At 43.3% G+C, this 25361-nt stretch overlaps 4 protein-coding genes across 8 annotated transcripts in view; 1 reads left to right on the forward strand and 3 right to left on the reverse strand.

Annotated features, from left to right (window-relative positions):
* The window catches only part of LOC126531745 (uncharacterized), a 51240-nt gene extending 41537 nt beyond the window's left edge, over nt 1-9703 (reverse strand). The window contains exons 1-2 of the mRNA XM_050179452.3: nt 9497-9703; nt 5280-5307 (exon numbers count right to left, since the gene is read on the reverse strand). Coding sequence (XP_050035409.1) covers nt 5280-5307; nt 9497-9499 — 31 coding nt within the window. The 5' untranslated portion in view covers nt 9500-9703. The remainder of the gene's footprint in view (nt 1-5279; nt 5308-9496) is intronic.
* LOC126531738 (sorting nexin-19-like) lies at nt 6530-9435 on the reverse strand. Its single transcript, XM_050179432.3, has one exon. The coding sequence runs from the start codon at nt 9288-9290 to the stop codon at nt 6717-6719; it is 2574 nt and encodes an 857-aa protein (XP_050035389.2). The 5' UTR covers nt 9291-9435; the 3' UTR covers nt 6530-6716.
* Nucleotides 8982-22100, forward strand: LOC129385175 (uncharacterized). Its single transcript, XM_072288476.1, has 5 exons — nt 8982-9033; nt 13119-13318; nt 13418-13453; nt 14706-14729; nt 17569-22100. The coding sequence occupies exons 2-5, from the start codon at nt 13140-13142 to the stop codon at nt 17687-17689; spliced, it is 360 nt and encodes a 119-aa protein (XP_072144577.1). The 5' UTR covers nt 8982-9033; nt 13119-13139; the 3' UTR covers nt 17690-22100.
* The window catches only part of LOC126531739 (zinc transporter foi-like), a 112290-nt gene continuing 108617 nt past the window's right edge, over nt 21689-25361 (reverse strand). For all 5 annotated transcript variants that reach the window (XM_055071422.2, XM_050179435.3, XM_050179434.3 and 2 more), the window contains one exon: nt 21689-23285. In XM_055071422.2, the coding sequence (XP_054927397.2) occupies nt 23136-23285 (150 nt within the window). In that variant the 3' untranslated portion in view covers nt 21689-23135. The remainder of the gene's footprint in view (nt 23286-25361) is intronic.

Raw genomic sequence — 25361 nt, forward strand, 5'->3', positions numbered from 1 at the left:
CTATTGACTTTGGCTGCAGGCGAAGAAAACCGGTGCGACGTAAGCGGCAGTGGGGTGCGTCAGAAGGTTCTGCGAGCATCGGCAACTCAAGGCGAAGGGTACCGGAAGAGCAGTCAATAAGAGCAGAATGTGCGGAGAGAAAATCGAGGCCGAGAATGAGGTCGTGGGGGCAATGAGCAATTACAGTGAAGAGGACAGGAGTGTGGCGGCCGGCGATGCTGACGCGTGCTGTACACATGCCGATGATAGGCACAGTACCGCCATCCGCAACGCGTACGACGCGGGCCGACGCTGGGGTGAGGAGCTTTTTGAGTCGTCGTCGGAAGGCAGCACTCATAATTGAAAGATGTGCTCCTGTATCGATTAGTGCCGTGACAGGATAGCCGTCAACGTCAACGTCAAGAAGGTTTCGGTTCGTGGGTAACGTGAGCAGAGGATTTGAGGGCAGGGTCGATAATGCAGCTTCACCTCCAGAAGCTGCAGTGCCTAGTTTTCCGGCTGGATCCGGGAGGCGATAGGCGGCGAAGAGAAGCGACGGGGTTGGGGCGAACGAGACTGATGGCGTCGAGGTGAGGACGAGCGGCTGTACCGAAGGTTCGGAGCAGGAGCATCAGCGGCAGTGGATCCATGGCGGCTGGTATAGGGAACGGAAGGTCCAACGGTGCGAGAATAAGCGGCGGTGTATGTCCGAGGAGTTGGTGGCCATCGATTGCGGCAGTGACGAGCGACGTGGCCGATGCGACAGCAGTGGAAGCAGATCGGCCGGTCATCAGGGGTACGCCAATCGGACGGGTTGCGGCGAGATGTGGCGGAGAAAGACTGCCGAGGACGAAGGGGGCCGCTAGAGAACCGGGAAACGTTGGGTTGAGACGTGGAACACACAGAGTTCAGACCCATGTTCTGAAATTCCTGTCGGACGACGGCCTGGATCATCGCAATGGTGGTTGCTGGCGGATCGGGAGGCGTCGTGGAGAAAGCTGGCGAACAGGTGGCCTCGAGTTCGCGGTGAACAATACTGGTGACGTCGTCAGAGGTGGTGGTCTGACGTGGTCGACCCTCACATGTCGACGTAGCAGCAGTGTTGGGTAGCCGTGTGATGTGGTGTGTAATACGGCGGCTCTTAGCTTGCTCAAGGCGACGGCATTCTTTGATGATGGCGTCGATAGTCGAGACGTTGCCGAAAACAAGCAAATTGAAAGCGTCGTCGGCGATGCCTTTTAGAATATGTGACACTTTATCGGCTTCGGACATACCATCGTCAGCTTTGCGGCAGAGAGCTAAGACGTCGAGGATGTAGGAAACGTACGGCTCCGTAGGTGACTGAACACGAGACGCAAGAGCCTTTCTCGCGGCAGCCTTGCGCCCAATGGGGTCGCCGAACAGTTCCCGTAGCTTCTCTTTGAAATTGTCCCAACTGGTTATCTCGTCGTCATGCGTTTGGTGCCACACGCGTGGCGTGCCGCCGAGATAAAAGATGACATTGGCGAGCATAATCGTTGGGTCCCACCTGTTATTAGCACTGGCGTGTTCATAGAGTTTGATCCAGTCGTCAACATCCTGGCGCTCCAGGCCAGAGAACACACCTGGGTCGCGATGTGGGGCGACCGTGACGATTGGAGCAGTGGGACATGCCGAAGCCGTTGCAGAGGTGGGCGCGTCACCGGGAGGCATGGTGACAAGCTCGGTGTGCCGACCACTTCTGAGTTCCGTGGTGAGGACGGGGATGGCTGACCTCCACCAGAATGTTGCGTGTGGAAAGACACAGACAGAAGAGGCTATTTACAGGCTATTTACACTGGAGCCAGGCAGCCAGGCTGACACTCGCTCGCGCCAAGCGCACCGACCAACTTCGTCGTCGTTCTCGCGGCGGCTCATTTCTTGAGCATCGCTTGAGCATATCGTAATAATATTTGCCATCTGGAATGCGAAATTACACAGAAGCACTCGTCATCTTTCACAACATGGCGGCAAACTCAATGCGCATCTTTTTCAGGCAGCTGTTGTCGCTACTTGCTTGCACTGGTCCAAGCAAAAATCTGCAGACAGCTTCAAGAGTCCAGGGAAGTCTGTGAATTCCCATCCGCGAAAAACTAATGCAATACTGGCAGCTCTTGGACTGGTAGGCAGAGCTTTCGAAGCTGTCCGAGCAAAATCGGATGTAGCACGGCAGTCCCAAGCAGTCCAGGACTGTCAGGGACTGATAATCGAAGAGGCCCACCTCTGTAGGACACACACCCTGCCAGGGTTATCTGTGCGGTCTGTTCCTAATATTTATCAATGACGTTGCTGCTGAAATTTCATCATCCATTCGTCTGTTTGCGGATGATTGCGCTCTCTACCGACGTATCTCTACTATGAACGATCAGTCATTGCTGCAGGATGATTTAACCTTAATCTAAAATTGGTGTTCGACCTGACTCATGCAGTTAAATGTATAAAAATGTAAGTTTATGCACATGTCTCGTAAGAGATCTAACTAACCTACACTTCTCATACACGCTAAACACTACCGTGCGATCACAAGTGAAATCTTATAGATATCTAGGCATAGAAATAACAAGTAATCTAAGCTGGTCAAAGCACATCATGTCCCTTTCTGCAAGCATTTCTAAATCACTAGGTTTCATCAGACGATCACTCACGTTTGCTTGGGCCACGGTTAGACTAATTGCATACGAAACTTTAATCCGTACCAAACTTGAATACGCATCCCCTATCTGGAACCCCTATCAAGAGTACTTAATCCAGGCGTTAGAGACAGCACAAAATCAAGCTGCTCGTTTTATAACATCCAAATATGATTCTCGGTTGAGCATTACTAACATCAAAGCTTTGATTGGTCTAACCTCCCTGGCATCCCGTTGTAAGATAGCAAGTCTGCCTTTTTCATAACATATATTATCGTTTTCCTCATTTACGTGAGAGCCTAATTCTGCCGCCCATGAGATCATCACGACATCTGTTTAATTGTGACAGTGTTCAACGGATTCATGGTTCAACTAATCCTTTGAATAAATCGTTTCTGCCAATCGACTGCCATATCAGATTGGAATGTACTTCCTTATGGTATCATCAATGAAACAAATTCTGAAAAAGTTAATCAGTTTTTATTACACCAGTTTTGTCCACAGCCCCAGTAGTAAGCCCTTTTATCGGCTCTTTCATTTTCATGTGTTTGCTAGTTCTTGCAATCTGTATTAATGTGTTTTATTTTTGTGACCCGTGGTTACCATTTGTTACCCTCCTTATGTAGTGCCCCATCAGGGGCCCTTAAGGGCAAATAAATAAATAAATGATGATGATACTGTGTACAAAAAAATTCACTTACGATTACGACACTACCTAATGCAAAATTTGAGCGCACATCTATACGTGTTTTCATTTCGCTATATATTGGCTGATGCAGACAATCTGTCTCGTGCGGCACATTGCAAATGGAGTGAAGTGTGGTGCGACTGCCTGCTAATCTGGAGATCGCGAGAGCCAGCACATGGGTGATGCATGGAAGCAATTCACTGCAGCTGCCGCCAGCAGACCTCCCAGATGACGTGCGCTACTCTGATGCCATCTTGTAGCCATCATCACCGCACCACACTTCTCTTTTCATGCTTTTGCTATATCCTTCTCTGCTTTCTGCCTCATGGTTCTGCTGCACCCTCCTCTCCGCTTTCATCCCCGCCTCTTTCATCCCCCACTGCACTCTGCATTCGCTTTCATCTTTCGCTGTGCTAGTTCCCTTAGTTATGCCTCCGCCACCACCACTGCTTGCCACAGGAACGGGAGCTTGGGAGCTGCACTCTAAAACAGATGCGAAGCCGAGCATGTGCACGACTAAGATGTATCAGTTGCGATGCGCTTTACATTTTTCTGCCAAATTACTGGACCCACACATACACCATGAATTTAACATGAAAGAAAGTATTAATAAAGGGACTATATCAGGACATACGAGGTATTGTTTATGGACAATGGGACCTCACAGATAACAAAGACAAGGCATGTGCACTACTGAAGTGAACAGTGTAGCAGACAATACTCACACTGCAGAGTACCTTCTGCACATGTGCATAATTAGGCCAACCTCAGTGCTTCACACCGTTATAAGGCGCCGACATTCCATGCGGTTGATGCTTGCGCAGTTATTAAATATCCAAGAGGCTGTACACGAACTGAAAGAGCCTACGTTGAGGCTTTATGACACCCCTCACCAGGATCTGTCAAAAATTTTAGTGATACACTGAATCTGAATTGTAAAGCGAGAGAAGGGGAACCGAGGGGCTCAACTTTTGTTATTACCATATAAAGCCAACAGACAATGAAGCCAAGGAAAGCATCGGGGAAATTAACTGTAGTTGACATTGAAATGTAGAAAACAATAAAGATAGGAAAATGTAAGTGGACGAAATGATAAAGTGTCGCAATAACGGTCTTGATGTCATCAGGTAGCATGGGAAAGTCTATTAGCCACGTGCCCGCTCTCCTAAGAACATCTGTTACGCGACGCCACTGGGCAAAAAAGGATGTTCCCTATCCGCCCACTGTGGCTCTAAGTGGTGCTGGTTAACACTCCTAGGGCTAGATCTAGTAAACGTAAATACTCAAGTTAGTGGACGGTTTGATAGCCGTAGCACAATTGGTAGTGCAATGCACACGAAATGCGGAGGTTGTGGGTTCAGCTCCCACCAGTGACACATTATCCTTTCTGTCTACTTTCATTTCTTGTTCTTTATTATTTTCTACATTTCAATGTCAACTACAGCTAACTTCCCTGATGCTTTTCTTGGCTTGATTGTCTGTTGGCTCCATATGGTCATCCAGGGAGTAGTTATACCACAAGGATTTTTCGAAAGGCTGTAGTCCTAGCCAAAAGTAAAGCAAATAAAATGTTGAAAAATGATGGTGCAAAGAAGTGAGTCTCGTACTAGAGCTGAGAGACCATGTGACTTTGGAATCTCCAAAAATAAAGCAATATCTTGCATTCCAACATGAGAAAAATGCAGCGTGGCAAAATTTAACTGGAATTCTCCACAGAGAATCACAGTGATGCCTACCTTTTTACACTGCTTTGTCAACACTTTGTGGGCGCTTAGGATTCTGTTCAGTGGGGGTGATTTGATTTGCAGAAGAATTGATTTGCTCCTCCAGCCACAATTTTCTCTGCTACTAAGTCATCTATTGGAATGTTGTAAGGTTTACAGAAGGACAATCTAACAATGCAACTTGATTCGACATTTGCTGTCAGTGTCCCGGGAAAAAAGGAAAGTCTATAAAGCACTTACCCAGTTCCTGCTTGAACAAGACAGAATACTGAAATTAAGAACAAACTGATGAAAGGCACCTCCCTTCCATGCAGCATAAAGACCAATAAAAAGTTATGTGTGTTACATCTCAAGCAAAACAATTTGATCTGTGCAAGTTATCGGACAACTGATGGCCCTAATGCAATATGGTCCCTATCAAATCACTCTTTCAGACACTACACAAAAGCTGTTCAAAGGCTCAATACACATTTAACTAAATCAGTGTGCAACATTGAATAGGGGTACCTAGAATGCTGTTTGGCTTGAATCATACCATCACTAGCAGCAGCAGCAGCCTATTTATGCTGACTGCAGGATGGAGGCCTCTCCCAAAAACCTCCAACTTTTCTCACCTTGTATAAGCTAACTATAACCTATGCCTGCAAATTTCCTAATCTCACTGCAGAAGATAATCCTCTGCTGCCTTCAAATGTGTTTCCCTTTCCCAGGCACACATTCCATTACTCTAACAGACTGCTGGTTATCTGCCCCACACATTATATGACTTGCCCAACACCACTTTCTCTCAACTAGAATATGAGCTGCCTGAACTAATGCACACTGCTGCCTTCCTATCTCTTAGCATTACGCCTGTAATCTTCTGTACTGTCATTAATGTGGTGCTTAGCATCACCTTGTTTCCTTGTTATACGCAGTTTCAGTCCTATCAATTAACACTAGCCAAATGCACCAATTATATACTTTGTATGGTTTGACACATTCATTAATTCAAGCAATTTTATGATTAATAAAAATACATTCCAGTAGGGAATATGGTCAGTGCATGCGTCATAACTTGTGCCACTATCCAGGTAAAATCATAAGTAAAATCATGATACGACTAATAAAAATGGGGCCCGTCAGTTAACCCCCTTTCTTCTCGTTTATCCAGGTAAAATCTACCTTAAGAAAGCTTCTCTACAAGTTTCTTGTGGCTTAAATCCTGTGAAGGTACAGTCGAGTGCAAAAGTTTAAGGACTAGAGTTGCCGTTAAATTTCTTTTTTCTTCTCAACTTAGGCATAAAGGCGGAAATCAAGCAGACTACCCACGTGCACCTACTTGACCAGTGCCATGCTTTTATACAATTTTACATTTCAGCTGTGCTAGAATTTGTTGTTGTTTTTTTGCATTTTCTATGGTCTCTAGACTTTTGCACTTGACTCTACATACAGCTTTCCATCGTACATTGTTCAGCAGTGTTGCTGTACATGCACATAACAGCAGAAGCTTTCACCTATGGAATGATAAATTTATTGTACACAGTGTACCACGCTATGTAACAAACGTCACAACAAGGTGTCCAGGTAACAGTAAATAAATATAGGCTTGAAATAGAATACACAGTATACAAAGGGCTCAACACTGGGGCCAATAAAGCTAGTATTGAATGGAAAAAAAAACAGTGAATAACTCTATCAGGCATTCTCTTCAAGCCTGGCATCACAGTTGTCCTGAGCAAGCAGGGAATCGACCAGGATGTCAAGCAACTGGTAAGCTAGACATTTGTTCAGGTCCAGAATCTGTATGGATTTGGCAAGTGTCCTTGCTGCTTTGCACACATTGTCTACACCAAAAATTAGCTGTGCCCACACAGGCACAATCTTCACCAAACCCCGTGCAACCTGAGCCTCCCTAAATACCTGTGCACTGGGTTCGGAGCCCCACAATTGTTCATGCAACCGGTGCAAGTAAAAAGTGCAATTGGCTACCCCGAACAATGCAGTCAGTTGATCCCTCAGAGACGTCTCAAGTGCTCTACCCATTAAGAGTTCAACAAACAGGACCAGCTGAGCTGACTTGCAAAGATGGCCATCTTCAAGAGAGTCCACTACAAAGTCAACTGCTGAAGCAAAGAGAGGAATGTCCAAATGGAGGGACTCTGCAACTTGTTCCATGGGCGTCTGTGGGACATTACCCCTCCACAACGGCACAATGTCTTCCTCCTTAGGTGGAAAGTGGACCTCAGGGGTTGGCAGTTCCTGGAAACTCTTGTATGATGCATTGCTTGGTGACCGGTCCTGAGGCAGCGGCAAAGAGCTTGGGGTGAGTGGTGGTGAGAATTCAGGTGATGACGCCTGGTCAAAGTTGTCAATGAAGTTGAACATACACTGCTGCAACAGCTGAGAATGGTTGTCTTCAGAAAATGAATACTCAAGATCAGCAGGAAGGTAGTCGGACATCAGCACCATGCTGCCTTCTAGAGGTGAGAGGGGGCTTATGGAACTGTGATCGTCTCCAGGGAGAGCTGTCTTGAGCAGCTCCAATGTGCTTTTAACTCCTTGCACAAAGACCCGGTCTAAACGACTTGATGACGCCTGTCGCCGCATTTGAGCGACTGGTTGCTCTTCTATGTCCTCGGCATAGTCAAGAAACTTGTGAAACTCTTTGCTGTTTACAATTGCTTCGCGGCTACACAGAAGCTTTAAATAGTGCTGCAGAAATATGAGCCGCTCCTGGACATTTTTTTTGTCAGACAACACACTCCCCAATCCACGACTGGGGCCACGAATTCCTTTCAGGTGCTTTCTCAAGTGTGGGTTGCTTTCAAGGCTTCCTTGCAGTTCCAGAAATTCCCTGAACCTCCTCCATACCTTGCGGACTTCAGTCATGGGTGCAGTTGCATCTTCGCTGTGCTTCCGAATTTCATACATGATGCAGTAAACTGTGTGCACTCCTTTTCCAGGCACAGACCTCGATTCTGTGCGCGTTATGCAGATGTCCGAGAACACCAAGGACCCCAAGAAAACTTCTGCTTCCACAGCCTTTTCAACATCCTTGGAACTAAAGATTTTTACCGAGTGATCTTGTGTACCAACATAAACAGCTGGGAGAGTCAGGTACTCGCTCCCTTTGGCAGAGTTGAGACTAAATGAGCTGGAATCTCGACAAGGCAACACAGATGCCTCGTCTTGATTGACATTGGAAGACTGGTTAGTGCCTGCACTTTCTGTGGTAGCACACACATCTGTACTCGAAGGCTTCTGCTTTGCCTTGCATGGACAGTCACCATCACCGCTCTCTGTGTTGCCCTGTTTGGCATGTTGATCTGCCACATCACAGTTTTTCATGGAAAGTATTTCTGCATCTTCTTCCATTGAAAGTACGAAGAGCAACGCCCAATTGAGCCATTCGGGCATGCACAAGCGGTCGACAGCAGGGGCGAGTACGTTGTTGGTAAGGATGTCCACCACAAGAGCATTTGTTGCCGGACTGGCCAGCAAGTGAGGTGGCTCTAGGAGCTTGACCAACACCGAAGTGATTCCTCTCAGATAGTGCTGCTCCGAGGTTTCGCTCTCGAAGGCAACGTGCTTCAAAGGAAATCGCCTCCTGATTGTTTCGCGCCGCAGTGCGTCGCACGACTCGTCGCAGCTGTGCCTCTTGGTGCGCTCCACGGCCAAGAGGCACGTCCTATATTTTCTATAATGAGCTTGCACCACGGGCAACATTTTCTCTAGCAGGCTACACACATCCAGCGAACCCAGCCGTAGGTAAAGTGCCCGCAACACATCTTCGATAATGTACTCGAGCTCTTTCGGAAAATCCAGATTGCTGCTCACGTCGGCGTACCAGGAGTCGATGTAGTGCCTTTTTATGTTGTCAACAAAAGCCTTCACCTCTGCGGTGACGTAGTCCGACGGACAGTGACGCTCTAAGTCGCCATCTTCGCTCTGAGAAGACGAGGTGAGACAGGTGCTGCTGATCCGCAACTCCGTGCCTGAAGGCTCCTTGCCTGTGAGTACACCGTAAAGGTGACTCATAAATTTCACAGCGTTGTCTGGCAGGATAAAGGTGTTCTTTGGCAGGCGACATTTCGTAGCGCTTCCTCTCGAAAGCTTTCCGATTACACTGTCTAGCTTTCCTTGCAAAACCTTCTTGATGCCGTAGAAAGTTAATATGCAACATACTACGCTTCCAAGAAAGGGATTCCACTTATGACACAGCATCAGACCGAGCACAAGCACAACTAAGCTGAGCAGTGTTGAAAGCATCACAGGCAAAACAGTGAGACTTTCCGACCATAATTCCGAGGAGAGTTAAGCTTAGCGTGTTAAAGCAAGGATGAAACGAAGCTGACAGAGCAAAAGTAACGGAGACTAGCGACGTACGCCATCTTGCGTAACCCGATAACTCGCGATGCTCATTGGCTGCTAGAAATGTACGGAAATCAAACCGGCGTCCGGCACTATCGGCTTACCATTTTGCACGCAGTATCTCACTGGATGCCGTAGACCACGTTCGCGATAGCAAGCTCTCCGGTGGAGCAACCACTTTTTGTCAGTTCCAGAATAAAGGACAACAATTCAATAAACCATCAATAAACAAACTTCGTAAAGAGCTTCAAAAACCATAACACATGCTCCTAAAGTTTTGTAACGTTAATTTGGCCTTTGCATATTGCGCACATCCGGTATATTAGCGTATTTATGAGAACATTCTCAATAACACGTTGTGATTAATGCTGCAATATTTTAAAATTTTATTAAGGTTATTAATATACGTGCTTTATATTAAGTGAGCTATATATACTGGCCTCGAGCGTGAACCAGCTGTTGTGTGTGTGACCGATGGTGATGCTGCGATCTTCACTTGTGTGACGTCTGCTAGACGGCTACGGCTGCAGCTGGCTGCAGCTGCACCATGCAAGATCGATCTTGCACTGTGTTTCGCATAGAGTTTCGTATTAGTATTTATTTAGAAACGCTATGATTTTTCATTAGCTACACTGATCTTTATTTTATAGTCGTGTTGTTAACTCTGCCAGATGCTATGACCTGTAGTATGATTGTTGAGAAAGCTGGCAAGAGTATGTGTATGCTCTTATTGTTTCATTAAGGCTGCAATCATAGCTGTCAGGGACGCAACAAATAAGTCGTTGTAATTTAGTCCTCGGAGCGTGGGTGGGTACATGGAGTGGCCACTTTCCCGCATGGAGGAAGGGAAAACTATTTTTCCTTTCCTCCATGCTTCCCCGCCACCGTACTGGTAACATCGACAACCGATCGCTGTCATCGTGCTAATGCCGAAAACATAATGGTAATGCCCAGGAGGGCACATGCTTTGCTACCGTTTCGCTAGTTCCGCGGCTCCCGCTTACCGATATTTGCACAGGTTTTTGCAGAAGGACATTTTAAAAAGAAGTTGCAGTTTCGCCCGAAAACTACGACGCCCTGAAAGTTAACTCAGATGTTAAACATCCTTGTCATTCTACTATGTACGACTTGTCCACTGCTAGGCTGTTTCGTAACCGCCCTGTCACTAGGCCTCCTCTGTCCCTCCGGTTGGAAGCACTCTCAGTAAAAACAGAGGTCCGTCTTTTACACAATGTCCTAATGGCTCCTACACGGCTTCCACCGCCTTGGGAATGGCAGACTATTCAATGTGACATCTCTTTCTTAGAAATATCGAAACGAGCCCCGGAGGCTCACATATATTCGCATTTTCTGGAACTCAAGGAGAAGTACTCCTGTGATGAATTTTACACAGATGGTTCGAAGTCTCCAACTGGTGTTGATTACGCAGCTCTGGGACCCTCGTTTTCAACATCTGGAGCTCTAAACCCACACACCAGTATCTTTACAGTGGAAGCATATGCCATTCTTAAGGCTATTCAACACATACGGCTCACAAATATTGCTAAGGCTATTGCCTTCACAAACTCATTAAATGTAGTGAGAGCCCTAATTAGCCTACAAAACACAAGAACTCCGTTTTGAACGAGCTATATACCCTGTTGTGCTCTGCAAATATGTGCAACCAAGTGATCATCTTATGCTGGGTACCTGGCAACAGGGGTATAGAAGGCGATGTGGCTGCTGATGAAATGGCTACGTCAGTGAGTTTTAGTTACAAAAATGGAAATACACCCATCCCTGCCACAGACCTAAAGCCTTTTCTGCGCCGTAAATTGAGGAATCTTTGGCAAGGCGAGTGGGATACACAAGCAATGAATAAGCTTCACATTGTAAAACCAAAACTGGGGAACTGGATAAGTGGAAGAACAGCACGGTACAAGGAAGTACTTCTTTGCCGATTAAGGATAGGCCACACATACGATACTCACTCTTATCTCTTGACTAGGGGCGATCCTCCAACTTGTATTAAGTGCGGCAATATTCTGACATTCATCCATGTTCTTATTCAGTGCCCTGCCATAGAAACAGAGAGGAAAAAGTATTTCCCTGCTGCATATCGCGAGAATATACTCCTTCACCCTGCATTTTTTCTTAGCGATAAACCGCTTTTTAATCTGCAAACAGTCTTAGATTTTTTAGCCGAAACCGACACCCTGAAAATCATTTGGCCAGGTAACTTTTAGCACATGACTAACAGCCCTGCATTCAAGGGCTCTCTTGAAACTCTGGTGTCAGTGTTATGTTTTATTGCATAATGTTTTAACGAAAGCCCAATGCCATAGCCCACATGGCTGCCTAGTCACTGTCATTATTTTAGCACCTATATATTCTACGCCACTTACAGCTACAGGTTTTAGGCCCTTTTACAGCCATGTCACATCTACCATGAAGAATTCATTGTGCACGCCATCCATAATACATCGTCAACATTACCACTTGTCATGGCGCTCTTTGGCCAAACCTGGCCCTTGCGCCATAAAACACCACACATCATCAGTTTAGAAATCAAAAGAATATTTCTGTACAAAGCTTGTTTGATAATTTTCAGTGAGGAAGAAGCGAGCTTTACGTTTTGTTGTGCATAAAGTTCTGTGAAGTCAATCGAAGTGTTTGCACCTGCATAGGTGTGCTGTTGGGCCCTGCTTTTTATATGACCAGATCAATTGCCTGATCCCTTATCACCAGGTTTTGTTGTAAAGAGGAGCAGGAAAATAGGCCTGTTGGAAATAAACGTTAATTGACAAAAGCACGTAAGCTTACACTTGCCATATCACTGGCAAGAAGCTCAAATTCTGTGTAGGTAACCACTGTTGCATAATGATTTGTGGCTGGATGAGTCATGCTCACATGGTTGTTGGCTGCTCCTTTCCTCAGACATGGGAGCTAACTGAGCCAAATGCATGTGTCAGGCTGTTAATTCATGCTGTATAAAAATTGCTTGGATAAAGCAAGAAAAGTTCCAAAGTTTCTGTGACACATATATGTGAGAAAAAGAATGCAAAAAGCATGGCAGGATCACACGGAGAATTACATTCCATAGTCTGTGCACCGTGGGTTAATTTATGAGGTATACCATAATGGAGTGCTCAAGTTTAATTTTTACAGTCTGGGGTTCTTCAATATGCACCTAAATTTAACTACACAGGCGTTTTTGTATTTCACTTCCATTGAAATGTGTCCATCATAGCTGTAGTTGAACTCCCATACCTCAGCACCAGAACACTATGGCCATTGACTCATTGTAGCAGGTACACTAACCAGAATTATGGGCAGCTATTGCCTCCTCTGCAGAGTGCATACAGTGCTACGTACATACAATACTGCATGCCCATTCGTACATATAATATTCATATATGTACACCCTACAGGTAAAGTACACACACTGCATGAAACATTAATGCTGCAAAACATTTTTTGTTCATCAAAATGCTAAACCCTCAGCCTTTTGATTAGATGTTGAACATGGAGAGTAGCCAGAGTAGATTCTTTTAGTTGTACCTCCTGCTTCCCTAGCAATCAAGTACTCATGTCAGGATAGATAAAATGGTACCGGCAGTCATGCTCATAACAAATACTTGTCACCAAAAAGCACAGAAAAACTATTAACAGTTTTCTTGGTCATGGCAACATGCCTAGCTTTATTGAGAGGGCGGTGTTTTCTATTCATGAGCTTCTATACCGTAGGTGCTGCTTCTGAATAGGAGCATGAATATGACTATGCTCAAACTGACAGCAATGGCCCGGGAGGTCAGAGGATGTACTGACATAGGAACACCATCTGCAGCCCCCAAGCCAATGCCACTGGCCACCCATAATTGTCCAACTCCAGCCCTTGAATGTGTAGAAAAGACATCCAGAGAGCCTGCTGCAGTAATTCGCCACAGGTAGAAGGCAAAATGCTTTGAATGCCACTGTGTCAGTGCTGTTATATTGACAAAAACATAATCTTTACCTTTTATTTCCCTTCAATGGCCGACCCAAAGGCCCATGATCCTTTCACTGATATTGGTGATGGCAGGGTAAGTGTATCACTGCATTCACTACATTTCTTTCTTTTTTTATCATTTTGTTTTATTTTGCAGTATCATGTGAAAGACGGCCTAATTGTTGGCAGCAAGCAGGCCGAGTAAATTCTTGGCCACAAAAAGGCATATCTATGGTTGTAAAAGATATGGCCCAAGACATATGGGGCCGTGGAGCGCTGGTGGAGCGAACTTATGGGGGCAAACTATCTCTAAAAGACAACAAAAACTCCACTGCTGTAGTAATTAAGCAAGAAGCCAAGCCTGCAGAAGGTTGCTTTGATTATTGGCAAGATTGTAGCAATTTTTACTGCATTATGTATGCCTACTGCCCGATTTGTTAATTTATGCCTCCTTTGCCGACACTGTGATGCACTGGGAGTGCAGGACAGGTGTTGCAGTGAAAGAAACAACCAATGACGTGACAACTATACTTTCAGAGAAAATCCAGGCTATAACAAAAGCAAACAACATAAGAAAAACTTAAACATTTGGCAATGCTTTCTTCCTTTAATTTCTTTTTCTAATTGCATATCCTTTACCATTATTACACTTTTTGGCAGCTGCAGCTAGCTATACTTAGAGTGGAACCACTTAGCAAGTGGGCCCACTTGCCAAGTGGTCCCACATTACAATTAGTGCTGGTTCAATAATCCACATCAAGTGTTTCGACTTGGAGAAAAGTGTTGCCTGGCAGTTGCCAAGAAGTGTAGTAATGGTAAAGGATATGAAATTAGACTGGATGTGTGCTTCAGTGCATGTACATTTTTTTCTTGCTTGTGGTTTAAATTCTGAACCTGGACATTGTAAACATACTGCCTAATTGCTGCAGGTAATAAAATGATGAAAAAGTCAAGGAATAGCCTGATAAATGGCTGATTCAATGAAAATAAGCACTTGATCAATTTTGATTCATTATACCCACACTCTAGCATGCATGCTTTGCCCGAAAGGCAATGTGTGTTCTTGACCTTGCTGTACCAAAGTGAAGCAGGCATCTCATATTGCTGCTTTTTCGTACAACTTCAGCGCACGCTGATAAAAATTACCTAACTAGTTAATTACCTAACTTTACTTGAATGTCTTCTCGTGACACTTTCACAATGTTACACACTCTATATAAATAATATTTATTCTACCCTACTCTGTTTATTAGTTAGCTATATGGTAGCCCCCCCATCCCCCTTTTTTTCATGCAGATGAATGGGATTGATGCTGCAATGAATTCTTTCTTCTTTCTTTTTTTCAGAGACGGAGCTACTTTGAGGGGAAGGTAATGAAGATTGATTCTATTAACAGCAAGAACCGAGGTTGTACCATGTTGTACTAAGGAGAGAAAGAGAAAGTTCATGAGCAGAAATCTCCGAGATCAGCCAGAAGAGAATTTCTCTGGTTAAGCAGAAGAGGGGGAATGCACAAAGCTTTAGCGAACACAAGTATTGCTCGAGCCTGTGCTGTTTTCTTTTTTTTCTTCTTCGTCTTTTTTCCTGCTGCTTTTAACACAAATACATTGCGTTAAGAAAAGTGTTGATTTAATGAAGTTTTCTGTTGGAAGTGTGACTGCATGTACTTTAAAGTTTGGCTGCAATTCAACAGATTTTTATTTTCAGAATTTTCATTTACTGTTATCTTATGCATGACCTGCATTGAAATCATCCTCTTGATGTGTACTGCTGGATGTCGCTTGTGTGTAAAGGAACTTTTATGTATTTACTTGGCAGTCAAAGTAGCTGCTGCAGGAATGAGCGTGAACATGGATTAAGTTCCTCTTTCTCCATTTCCTTCTCACTTTTTGTTCACACAGTGCCATAAGGGCAGAAGATTGTTAATTAAGTTGCTCTCCTTTTTTTGCCACTGTGGAATCTTTTGGGATACTACTGTTCTGGTGCATATGCTGTATAAGTTACGGTCATTCTCTGCTGTGACATTCTTTTACATTTAGTTTATTATTTTGGTTCAACATAGTTGAAGTTAATCTACAGTTAATCTATGGTTAGTCTAGGTTAATGCTATGTGAAAATAATAAGGTAACCTCAAGTACTGCAACAAAGTGTGCTTATTTTCTTTAGCATTTGATGATGGACAGCTAGTTCATTGATGACTAATGCAATATCTCTTTGCCTTTGTTGCATTGCACTTGCTTTTGCTGCAATGACTGAGCTGTTATATCATGATATATGAATTTTTTCATCATCCATGGCAATTCGAAAAAAAAAAAAGAAACAATCTTTAAGCTGTCCAATTTCTTGTTTTCAATAACAACACCCGTTAGCTCATGCAGTATTATGTAGTGTCCTATTTTGTTACATGTAGTTTTAATGTGTTCACTTGTGGTCTTAATAAGTGAATGTATTGAGACTTGCTTTAACTTTCTTTGGTGTGGACTTACTGTGTGCTGTTAATACAGGTCTTTCAACGTGTGGCTAATGTTACATTGCCGCACGCATTTAGTGACCCTTTCTGATTACGATGACTTCAAGTGTTGGACCAACTGTCAGTATAATCTTGTTCATGCATCTAAGAATTTTAAAACACCAGCTTCTAGTGCTTTGTTTTCAATTTAAATTGCCTTTAGTAATGTAGCGTGTGCCTTTAGCATTCTTCATGCTGTGAACTGTTTCATATTATGAGGTGGTTATGTTTACCGCTGTGTTGATTCCGTTCCTTGTGATACCAGTAACGATGGAAAGTGTTAGGGCATGTGGACTTCAGCTCCGAGCTTTAGTTAGCCTGTCTTTTTGACACCTGAGTGTAACTGTACTGCTACTGTAGCTACACATCTTTTACAGTATCAGTCTGTTAAGACCTTATCCATGCTTTGCTGCATCGTACTTAAGTTAGCTCAGATGAATGCATCCAACCTTCAGCGACACCCTACTCAAGGCATCACTGGAGCTAATGTTTGTAAACATATTTACAAAAAATTCACACAGGCAGGACAGTGGAGGTACCAAGGTACAACAAACATGAGTATAACAGAGTAAATCTAAAATTTATCATGCTAATAGCATGTGATGAATGTATGTTTGAGACAAATATCCGATATAACGAAGGTATTTTCATATTGGATGCCACTTTGTATTAATAAAGTACAACAGTAGTAAGCAGACTCAGTACAGATAAAAGTAGTAAATATCTCTGATACTAGTGGACTGTATCACTAGTATCATAATTGATTAAATCAAAGCCTGTAGCTAATTTACAAAGTTGCAATAAACTTTGGTAGGATAAGTGGGTGCCATAGCAGTCAGTTGAGAGCGTTGTTAAAATTTCTAAGATAACAAAGGATTAGCTAACGATTTCAGACATTTGGCGTTTCACATTTGACAGTCGATGCTGTTCTTGATACTGTTTGCATAAATCTACTAAGGCCTTTTTTCCCTCATCCACACCTGCTCTTGGCTGAACAGCTATAGTGCAGTTTTTTTATTGCGAACATTTGTGAGGGAAGCAGTCGCACAGCTGTTATTTCTTGCACAATAAGTAGTAAATGAAAGCGTGAACAATTTAAGCTTCACTGTAGCAAGTGTTCATATGAAGATCGTAGAATTGGGTCACTCAGTGTATGACACATGAATTATGTTGCAAACTTGAGTAACAAAGACTGGACGACTTGCCGCAATAGGTACTGAGTGGCATAATAATGTAGTTGGAAGATTTTTCTCATATGCAATGTTTCACATCTCTTTATAATAGCAACAACCATCTTGATAAGTTGGAGTAATTGAAATATGGTTGTGCTGTAGTGTTGGTAGGCAATGTCATCTTGAGGGTTGCTAAAACCTAATCTCTTATGAATTACCTCTTTATCAACGGATAAACACTATTATGCAGGGTAAAAACTGGGTGCTGCATTTCACAAGGATGTTTAAAAATATTTTGTCATGACTTGTAGATTCTGTTAAAGAGAGGAGTAGTGGGGGTAGTGGGGAGATCATAACTTATCTAAAATGTTGCCATTCCATAGAGAACACTGGCTTAAGGGAAAAACAAAAAGCACTCCATGTAGTATACCAACAGCGTGATTGCCTAGGGAACAGTGACTGTAGCAAGTGACTGCTCACATTGCCGAGACTTCAGCGACTATTTTTTCAGTGTCTCTCTCTCCTCAGAAACCTGTTAAAACACGACACTGGCATTCATCTAAAAGAATATACCTCTGAATCATCCGTTATGGAGAATACCAGCACTGGCAGTGGGGGATACCACACCGGATGTGGCACCAGAAGGTGATGCTATAATCAAGACCCAGTACAAGAGCCTAGCCAGCCACAGGCCAGATCAAAACTGAGGACTGCTTTCTTGTCATTTGTGTCCCTACACTTTACCCTGCAACTCTGATTTCATAGTGCAGATGCGCACACACACTGGAGAGAAGCCCTTTAAGTGCAGCATCTGCTCCAACAGATTTGGCAGGAAGTCAGATGCGTAAAGGCACATTATAGTTCACAGTCGCAAGGCTGAGAAACTCTTCAAGTGCAGAATCTGTGCAAGGTGCTTCAGTAGGCAGTCAAACCTGACAAATCACATGATGATTCATTCACGTGAAAGGCCTTTTGTATGTTCTCTTTGCCAATCAAGGTTCAGCACCAAGCAGAAACTCGATGAGCACTTTACTGTGCACTATTGCCCCAACTAGTGTTGCATGTGCAGAGAGAGCTAAAAAAAAAAACACGCAAGAAATGAGCGGCTTAAAAGTTTCATGTATCAACAGTGCTCTACATTAAACATAATATGAAACTTTCAAGGCACGCTATTTCGCATAAGAAAATTATGTGCGTGTGCACATCTGCAGTCACGGCACTGGTGCAAGACTTGGTCGTCCTTTTGTCATTTTCTTGAAAGCACACAGGCTGACAGGGTAACTGCTATGAAGACATTCTTTGCCAGCACAGACATGGACAAATGAAAGAAATGGACCAAAAGAGTACCGGCTCTCAGTTGAGGGCAGAGTGAGAGAAACAGCAAATATACTATAAACAAAACATGAAAGGAACTATAAGACAAAGTATATGTGAAATAAGCTGTCTACAGTGAATGCAGGTCAATCTAACTGCAAACTCTTCAGTTTTCTGGAGTACAACTCGTATTTGGAGTATAACTCGCATAATTCGCACACAGTTTTAGAAACCTGTGCCGTGCTATTGCTAGCTCTCCAACTGTTGATTGTATATTTCTGTACATCGAAAAAGCAATCGACTGTCTCTTATCATCTGTTGTTCTTTAAACTTTATAAAGTCAATATAAATGCCAATATCCTGTGCTGGTTAAAATGCTTCCGAACAGATAGATCCCAGTACGTTTCTGCTAACGGGCATGGTTCTACTGTCTCGGTGACCTCAGGCGTGCCTCAAAGTTCTGTATTAGGACTGCTACTTTCTCCAATATACATTAACGACTTTCTCGTCAACATAAAATATTCGGTCAAACTATTTGCTGATAATTGTGTCGTGTATTGCATAATCACTAGCCCTTCTGATCGATTTTCATTACAGTTAGACATTAATACTATTTACTCGTGGTGCTCTAGCTGGCAAATGAAGCTTCACATTAACAAATGTAAATGAATGACAGTTGCCAGTGTTTGTAGCCATATCTATACACAAAAGAAGCCTGAACTGAGCCTTTGTTCTAGTTCTCTCAAATATGTCTCCGTTCTTGTCTCCAGTGAGCCACGACAATATAACGGGTGTCTCAATGAACACTTGTGAAAAAATTTTTAAAATTGCCTGTGGCAGATAGCGCAATTCTGTTCCACGAGATGCAGACATTACTGCACAAATGAAGAGGCAGACATTACTTGCACAAAAAATTAAAATGTGCAACTGACTAATTAACAAAAATTTACTAATTAAGTTTTCAGGTAAATAACCTTATAGCACATATTGTAATCTACAAATTCTAGCTGGGGAGTTCGCAAGGCAGATCCACTTGGAACGAATTCTCAGGACAACACCAGTTTCAAGATATTAATTCCCAAAATTTGCGGAGAAACACATTGGCATTCAATTTAATTTTTGTGCGTCAATTCATACACTGATGTTTTGTTGAGTAAGTGGAACAACAGTGCATTTTTACCGCAGGTTCGGCAGCAGATATCTCCTGAATGGTGCCATTCACACAGTTCTTTTCAAGCAGATATGCCTTGCAGTCTCACCCGCTAGAATTAACTTGCAATTGGTGTCATAAGGTAATCAAAAATTTCATTAGTGAACTTTTATTAATTATCCAATTATGCATTTCATTCTTTTGCACAAGTAATGTCCGCCTCTTTTAATAGACCAGCTCATGGACTGGAATTGTGCCGTCTGCTACAAGGCTATTAAAAAAATTTCAGAAAGTGTTTGCTGAAACACCCTGTACATGGGCTTGACAAAAAAAATTGGGCTCCTCTATTCCTCCTTTTGTTCAAGTATATGTATAAGCAGTGACAGTAATTAATGTCAAGCAGCGCAAGCTGAAGCGTTTTGTTTCAGGAATGTCCAACAGCAGCCTTCGCCGCAAGGTAGGCAGCATTTCACAGCAACTGTGATAGACCACTATCCAGCAACAATTGCGGGGTATTGCTGCTTACATTCTGCTGCCGAAATGGCAACTATTGTCCTTGCTAATAAGTTAATCAAATCATGTAACCACTTACCTACATAACGCCTATGGTCTGGAAGGTATTTCTGAAATACAAAATATTATTCTGACAAAAAATTTTGTTTACTCGCATTTCAAATGTTGGGAGCACAAGTTCAAAAATTAACACATAGATGCAACTGCACAATGTTGAAGTGCTATAGCAGTCTTGGCAGAACTCTAATGCGATCGAGGTATGCCGAGAGGCTTTCATAGTGCCTGTAGCAAAACAAAGCCAAGACTAGCTTTAAAAAGATCATGTGCATCCCATGCACTGTGGAAATCCATGCAATTGAAGCTCTCTGCGCCATCTGCTTTGACGATAATTATGGATGATGTTGATGGTAAATGATTTCTTCAGCATTTAGCTGAATACAAGAGCGATGAAATGTTAAACCTTGCGTGCACCACGGCTATTTGTCCAAGTAGTACACAGAACACACAGCGAGAAGTGTTCGTTCGAGGCATTGTTGTGTGCCATTGTTCACAACTTCCAAGAAGGTTAGCACTGGCATTGCCTCGCATGACACATCGCATTGTGCCAGAAGTGTTAAACTTTACTTGAATTATGAAGCTGCACGTGCCAAAAACACAATCTGATTATGAGGCAAGCCGTAGTGGCAAAGTAAGGCTTAATTTTGACCCCCTGGGTTTTTTTTTTAACGATCACCTAAATCTAACTACACGAGCGTTTTTGTATTACCCTCCTGTAGAAACGCAGCTCCCATGGTTGCAATCGAACCAGTGATCTCGAGCAGTGCCATAGCCGCGAAGCTACTGCAGCGAGCAAAGAATTTGATGTGCGACTGTTTCCGTAGTGTAGCCCAGATGCTACAGTGCTTTAATGTGGCTTTGCATCTACACGCTTTGCGTCAGTTACCAACTTCACAAATTTGCAAGGCTTTTATTTTTACAGAAATAGCAGAAAGGTACCTTACCACACCTCAAACTTAATTTCATCCTGTTTGTCCGCAACCGCTGTCATGTCTAGTAGGACAGTTTTCTTGCCTCCTTACGTTGCCTTTTCCCTCTCCCGCCCTCCCTCCATGTATGCGAGCTGCAAATAAGGGTGGCAAGGCTGTTAAGCATTCGTTTCATGACTGCATCGGTTCTAACCATTCTCTGGCTCCTCTCCCTACCTACCCTCTGGACTTTTGCATGTTAGTACAAAGGTAAGTGCTGCAGTTTCTGCAATGCTTTTGGGGGGGGGGGGGTCACAGATAATTACAGTCGTCGGAAAGGTATTGTGGCAACACCCAGGGAACTCCAGAGGGCATTGTGACGACCGTCTATGTTGAGTTACTGTCAATGGAAAGGTCCAAAGGAGTTTCTCGCGACCCCTTTCCTCTCTGCCACACTGCTGCCGCGTATATAAACACCCTGAACCACTCCCCTGACATAGCGTGCAAGACAGCAGCAGCAGCAGTGGAAAAGTCGAAGGAAAGACCAAAGAAAGCTTTGCTTTATATGTGCATGGTAAACAAAGCAATGATTGCACATTTAAATCAACATCAGTCTTTAATTTGGCAAGTAGGAGTGATGGCACTCCTTTGGAAACAGGCATGCCAACAATTTGGTCCATGAATAAACCAAGCTTTGCACTACAAATACAATGGCATCCCAAAGGCTTTATTAGCAAAATGTATCATCAAAGATATATGTATATTATATAAAGCTGCTCAGTCTGAACAGCAAGAATTTGTGTAACCTATGCTGTCAAGAATAAAATGTGCAAGCCAGTAAACTTTGCAAACGTTGCAGCACCACTCAAGTGTCCAGGCAGCACAGCCTGCCAGCGGACAGAGTACATATGTGGGAGGGTGTAAGCACATTGACAACAGGTGCGCATGTTGTACAGTGCAAACACTCATGCTTGACCCAAACATACTCACGTCTGCACCAGAAAAGACAAACAGCAAAATAAAAACTATGGGCAACAAACAGCAAAACAATAAAGCCACGATCTGTTCACCTAAGCAAACCAAACAGAACAGGAACAAGCAAAGGAACACTACCAGCACATCTTGTCACTATGCATGCATAAAAAATAAGAAAAATGCCACCACTTGCAAATCATAATGAGTATGAACAGTTCACACGCACATGCTGGGAGTGTACCCAAACTATACATAAACTCGAACAGTACTCTACTAAATGCCAGCAAACACTGCATAAATTAATGAAAATGATGAGCTGAATTCTTGAAAGTTCTGAAGAACTGATAAAAGCAAATAGAACAGAACAACACAAATGAAATAAGGCATGTTGAAATGGAGCAGGAAAATGTGAGCTGCTTTGCTCCTAATTGTGTCATACATATTGAAGTACCGCTGCAAGTTCCAACTTGACGTTCCATATGCAGGATTGCACCAGAAGACAAAAACTTTCTCATTGTATCTTACTGATACATTGTTCTGGTATAGAGAATAAGGATCTGAAAGTTTTCCAAGGCGGTCTCACCATCAAGGATAAATTGACGTCAGTCAATAGAGGCAACATTGAAACTGAAATTGTAGACCAAGATTGTTTGCACCTAACAAATAAATAAAAAAGGGACAAAACTTGAAAGCACAGATTACATGATGTGGGTATTCAACAGGATTTCAAAATCAAGTTGCACACACTGTATTGCTGAACACAGCACAATGTAATGTCCTTCAGATAAATTACCTAAGCACCATCCTTGCTAATGCCATGTATCATTTTTTTTTTATCCTTTCCCAAACTAGTCCAAAATCGTGAACACAGCACTGTTCAGCACGCACAACACACACACACGTATCAAGCACAAGGGCTTGATTCAAAGTGCAGCGCACACCTCTCACAAATGGCTGTCCACAACCAATGGAGCTCAAGAACTGCTGGCTTCATGGAACTTCTCCGGCACAACCCCGATGGCATCTTGCTCATGTGGGTCGAGTTATGCGAGGCCTCGACGGGAAGAATCGGCAACTGCGTGAAGTTGCTGGATGAACGAGTTGAAAGAATGGTGAATAACATGTCCACACTGGTGCTGGTGCATGTTGGCCGATGCATCATAGTGACGAGTAAGAAACTAAGAGCTCATAAGTCTTTGGAGGTCTCGCTCATACAGGGCAATCACAAACATTGTGGTCACTCCCAGCGATATGCCCAGCAGCTGAATTCCAAGCTGGTGCACAGCCCTTGCATTGCCGTGGTTTGGGTTCACCGACAGCTCTGGAAGCTGCAAAACAGAAAATGCAAGACGTGAGAAAAAGGAGGCGTCTGGCGTTTAAAGTGCTGCTCAATTGCTATAAAAAAGGGCTTTGGCACTACTTTACCTCGGTTAAAATCAGTCATTCAAACACAGAGCCAATTACATTCTCTGAGAGAATAAAATTTCCTGGTTTCAAAGCTTTACTCTCGCACTGTTAGTTCAATTAAAGAAATACAATTGCATACTTCTCTGTTATGAAAGTAACTTAAACAATCACTAATGCATTGGTTATGACAAATAAACAGGACAGACATGAGACCATTGGTTTTGAAGTCACAAATCAACCCTTGGGCTATAAGAGACACTGTACAGGAAAGTGCTGAATCAATTCTGACTGCACTATTGAGTTGGACGTCCTGAAACTGCACAGAGAGTCACAAGGGACACCGTAATAAGGGGGGGTGGGGTGGGGGGGGCTCTGGGGTAATTCTGACGCGTGGGGTTCTTGAACATGCACCCAGAGCATAGTACACAAGTACTTTCGGATTCCGCTCCCCATCAGAATGCAGTCACTGTGACTGCGAATTGAACCCGTGACTCGCGGAGAAAGTACATTTTAGGAGGGGAAATTGTCTGGCTGCACCTTGTTTTGGTGAGTAGAAATGCAGTTTTCATTGCACCATGACAGATGACACGGCAGGTGCGTTCCCATCGTTTAGGTGCTCTGTCACAGGTGCGATGAATAAAAATTGTGATAACGTCCCATATTTTGTCAATTTCCCCCAATTTCAATCAATAATGTTAAGAAACAGAAGCAACAGACATTTTAGCAGCAGTAATTGCTTAGTACTGCTCAAATTGCTGTGCTGCCCCTGAAAGAAGCTACCAACGGTATCCCTGAGCAGATGACTGCCAGCCCCACAAATTTCCTAGCTCGTACTAGTGTGCACAGGTAATCTACGAAGTTGACATTTCCGAATTCCCCGAGTTTTCCAGGTTTTTCCCAGAGTGTCATTGGCCTGGCGCTCTTTGGTCATACTTGGCCCTTGCGCCACAAAACACTATATTCATCATCATCCTCGAGTGTCTTTGCAAAATTCTCCGAGTGGCACTGAACGGCGTTTTATGTCAAGACTGGTTGACACCATGTTGCCCGATGCTGTCACTCTAGTAAGAATGCTGAAAAAAAAAAAAAAAAAAAGGCTTAATCCAATTTGGATAATAAGGAGTAGCGTTTATGTTATTCAAAAAGAAATCGAAAGGGAGGGTTAGTAAAATGCACAGTGAATAAAATATATTTGAAAAAAAATTTAAAACTCATTCCAAATCCAGTCGAATGTTCTCAAATACAAATAAAAAAAAGAGATGCATACAGAAAAAAATATTTTCGAATATCCCCTTTAGTTCTGAATTATTATTAACTGTAGATACATGTGTGAAACATGGATAGTGCTTGAGACTCCAGTGAAAGCAAATAAAAATGGTAGAGCATTTTATGAAGAGTCATCATATTTCAAATGTAACTCAATGTTTGAATATTGTAAAGTCAGTCTTGCTACGTTTCTTCATAAAAAGGATTAAATCCCTTGCTCGAATTACATGCACAAGTTATTCAGTGGCCTCAAGCATTCCAAGAAAGAAAGAAAAATATATTTCAAGGTTGCTACTGGTATGTCCCACGCTAAACGTCACATAAAACACAGTAGTGCCCTCATCAAAGTAGTACTCTGGAACGATACATACCACACAGAAGTAAAATGGAAGTAATTTAGGTTATCAGAATGTTCAATTTACCCTAAGCTTAATGATTCTGCTCTATTCCTTGCTATCACTGCAAAGAAATGGCAAAAATAGGTCGCGTCCACAAATGTGGATGCCGTGATTGAAGTGGATATGAGCTATTTCTATGAACTTATAGCAAGCTCATTGGTATGAGGCCCAAACTTTGTCACACGCGAGATTCTCTCTCAACAGCTGGTGTGTCAACCTCAACTCTCCTAACATACTCTCAGCTTGCGCACAATGCCTCAGGGTTGCGTTTCATTGCTTTAAGGAGCTTATTTTGGTTTGGATGAGGGACACCTGCAGCTCGGCCTTGTTAAG

This window comes from Dermacentor andersoni, chromosome 5 (assembly GCF_023375885.2).
Source record: "Dermacentor andersoni chromosome 5, qqDerAnde1_hic_scaffold, whole genome shotgun sequence".
Taxonomy (NCBI): Eukaryota; Metazoa; Arthropoda; class Arachnida; order Ixodida; family Ixodidae; genus Dermacentor; species Dermacentor andersoni.

Bases quoted from the DNA above. Each gene is read 5' to 3' on its own strand.
- LOC126531738 (XM_050179432.3), bottom strand. From the start codon at position 9,290: ATGCTTTCAACACTGCTCAGCTTAGTTGTGCTTGTGCTCGGTCTGATG.
- LOC129385175 (XM_072288476.1), top strand. From the start codon at position 13,140: ATGAATATGACTATGCTCAAACTGACAGCAATGGCCCGGGAGGTCAGA. The intron at 13,454-14,705 runs GTAAGTGTATCA...TCTTTTTTTCAG, and splicing joins CTGATATTGGTGATGGCAGG to AGACGGAGCTACTTTGAGGG. The intron at 14,730-17,568 runs GTAATGAAGATT...CTCTCTCCTCAG, and splicing joins GGAGCTACTTTGAGGGGAAG to AAACCTGTTAAAACACGACA.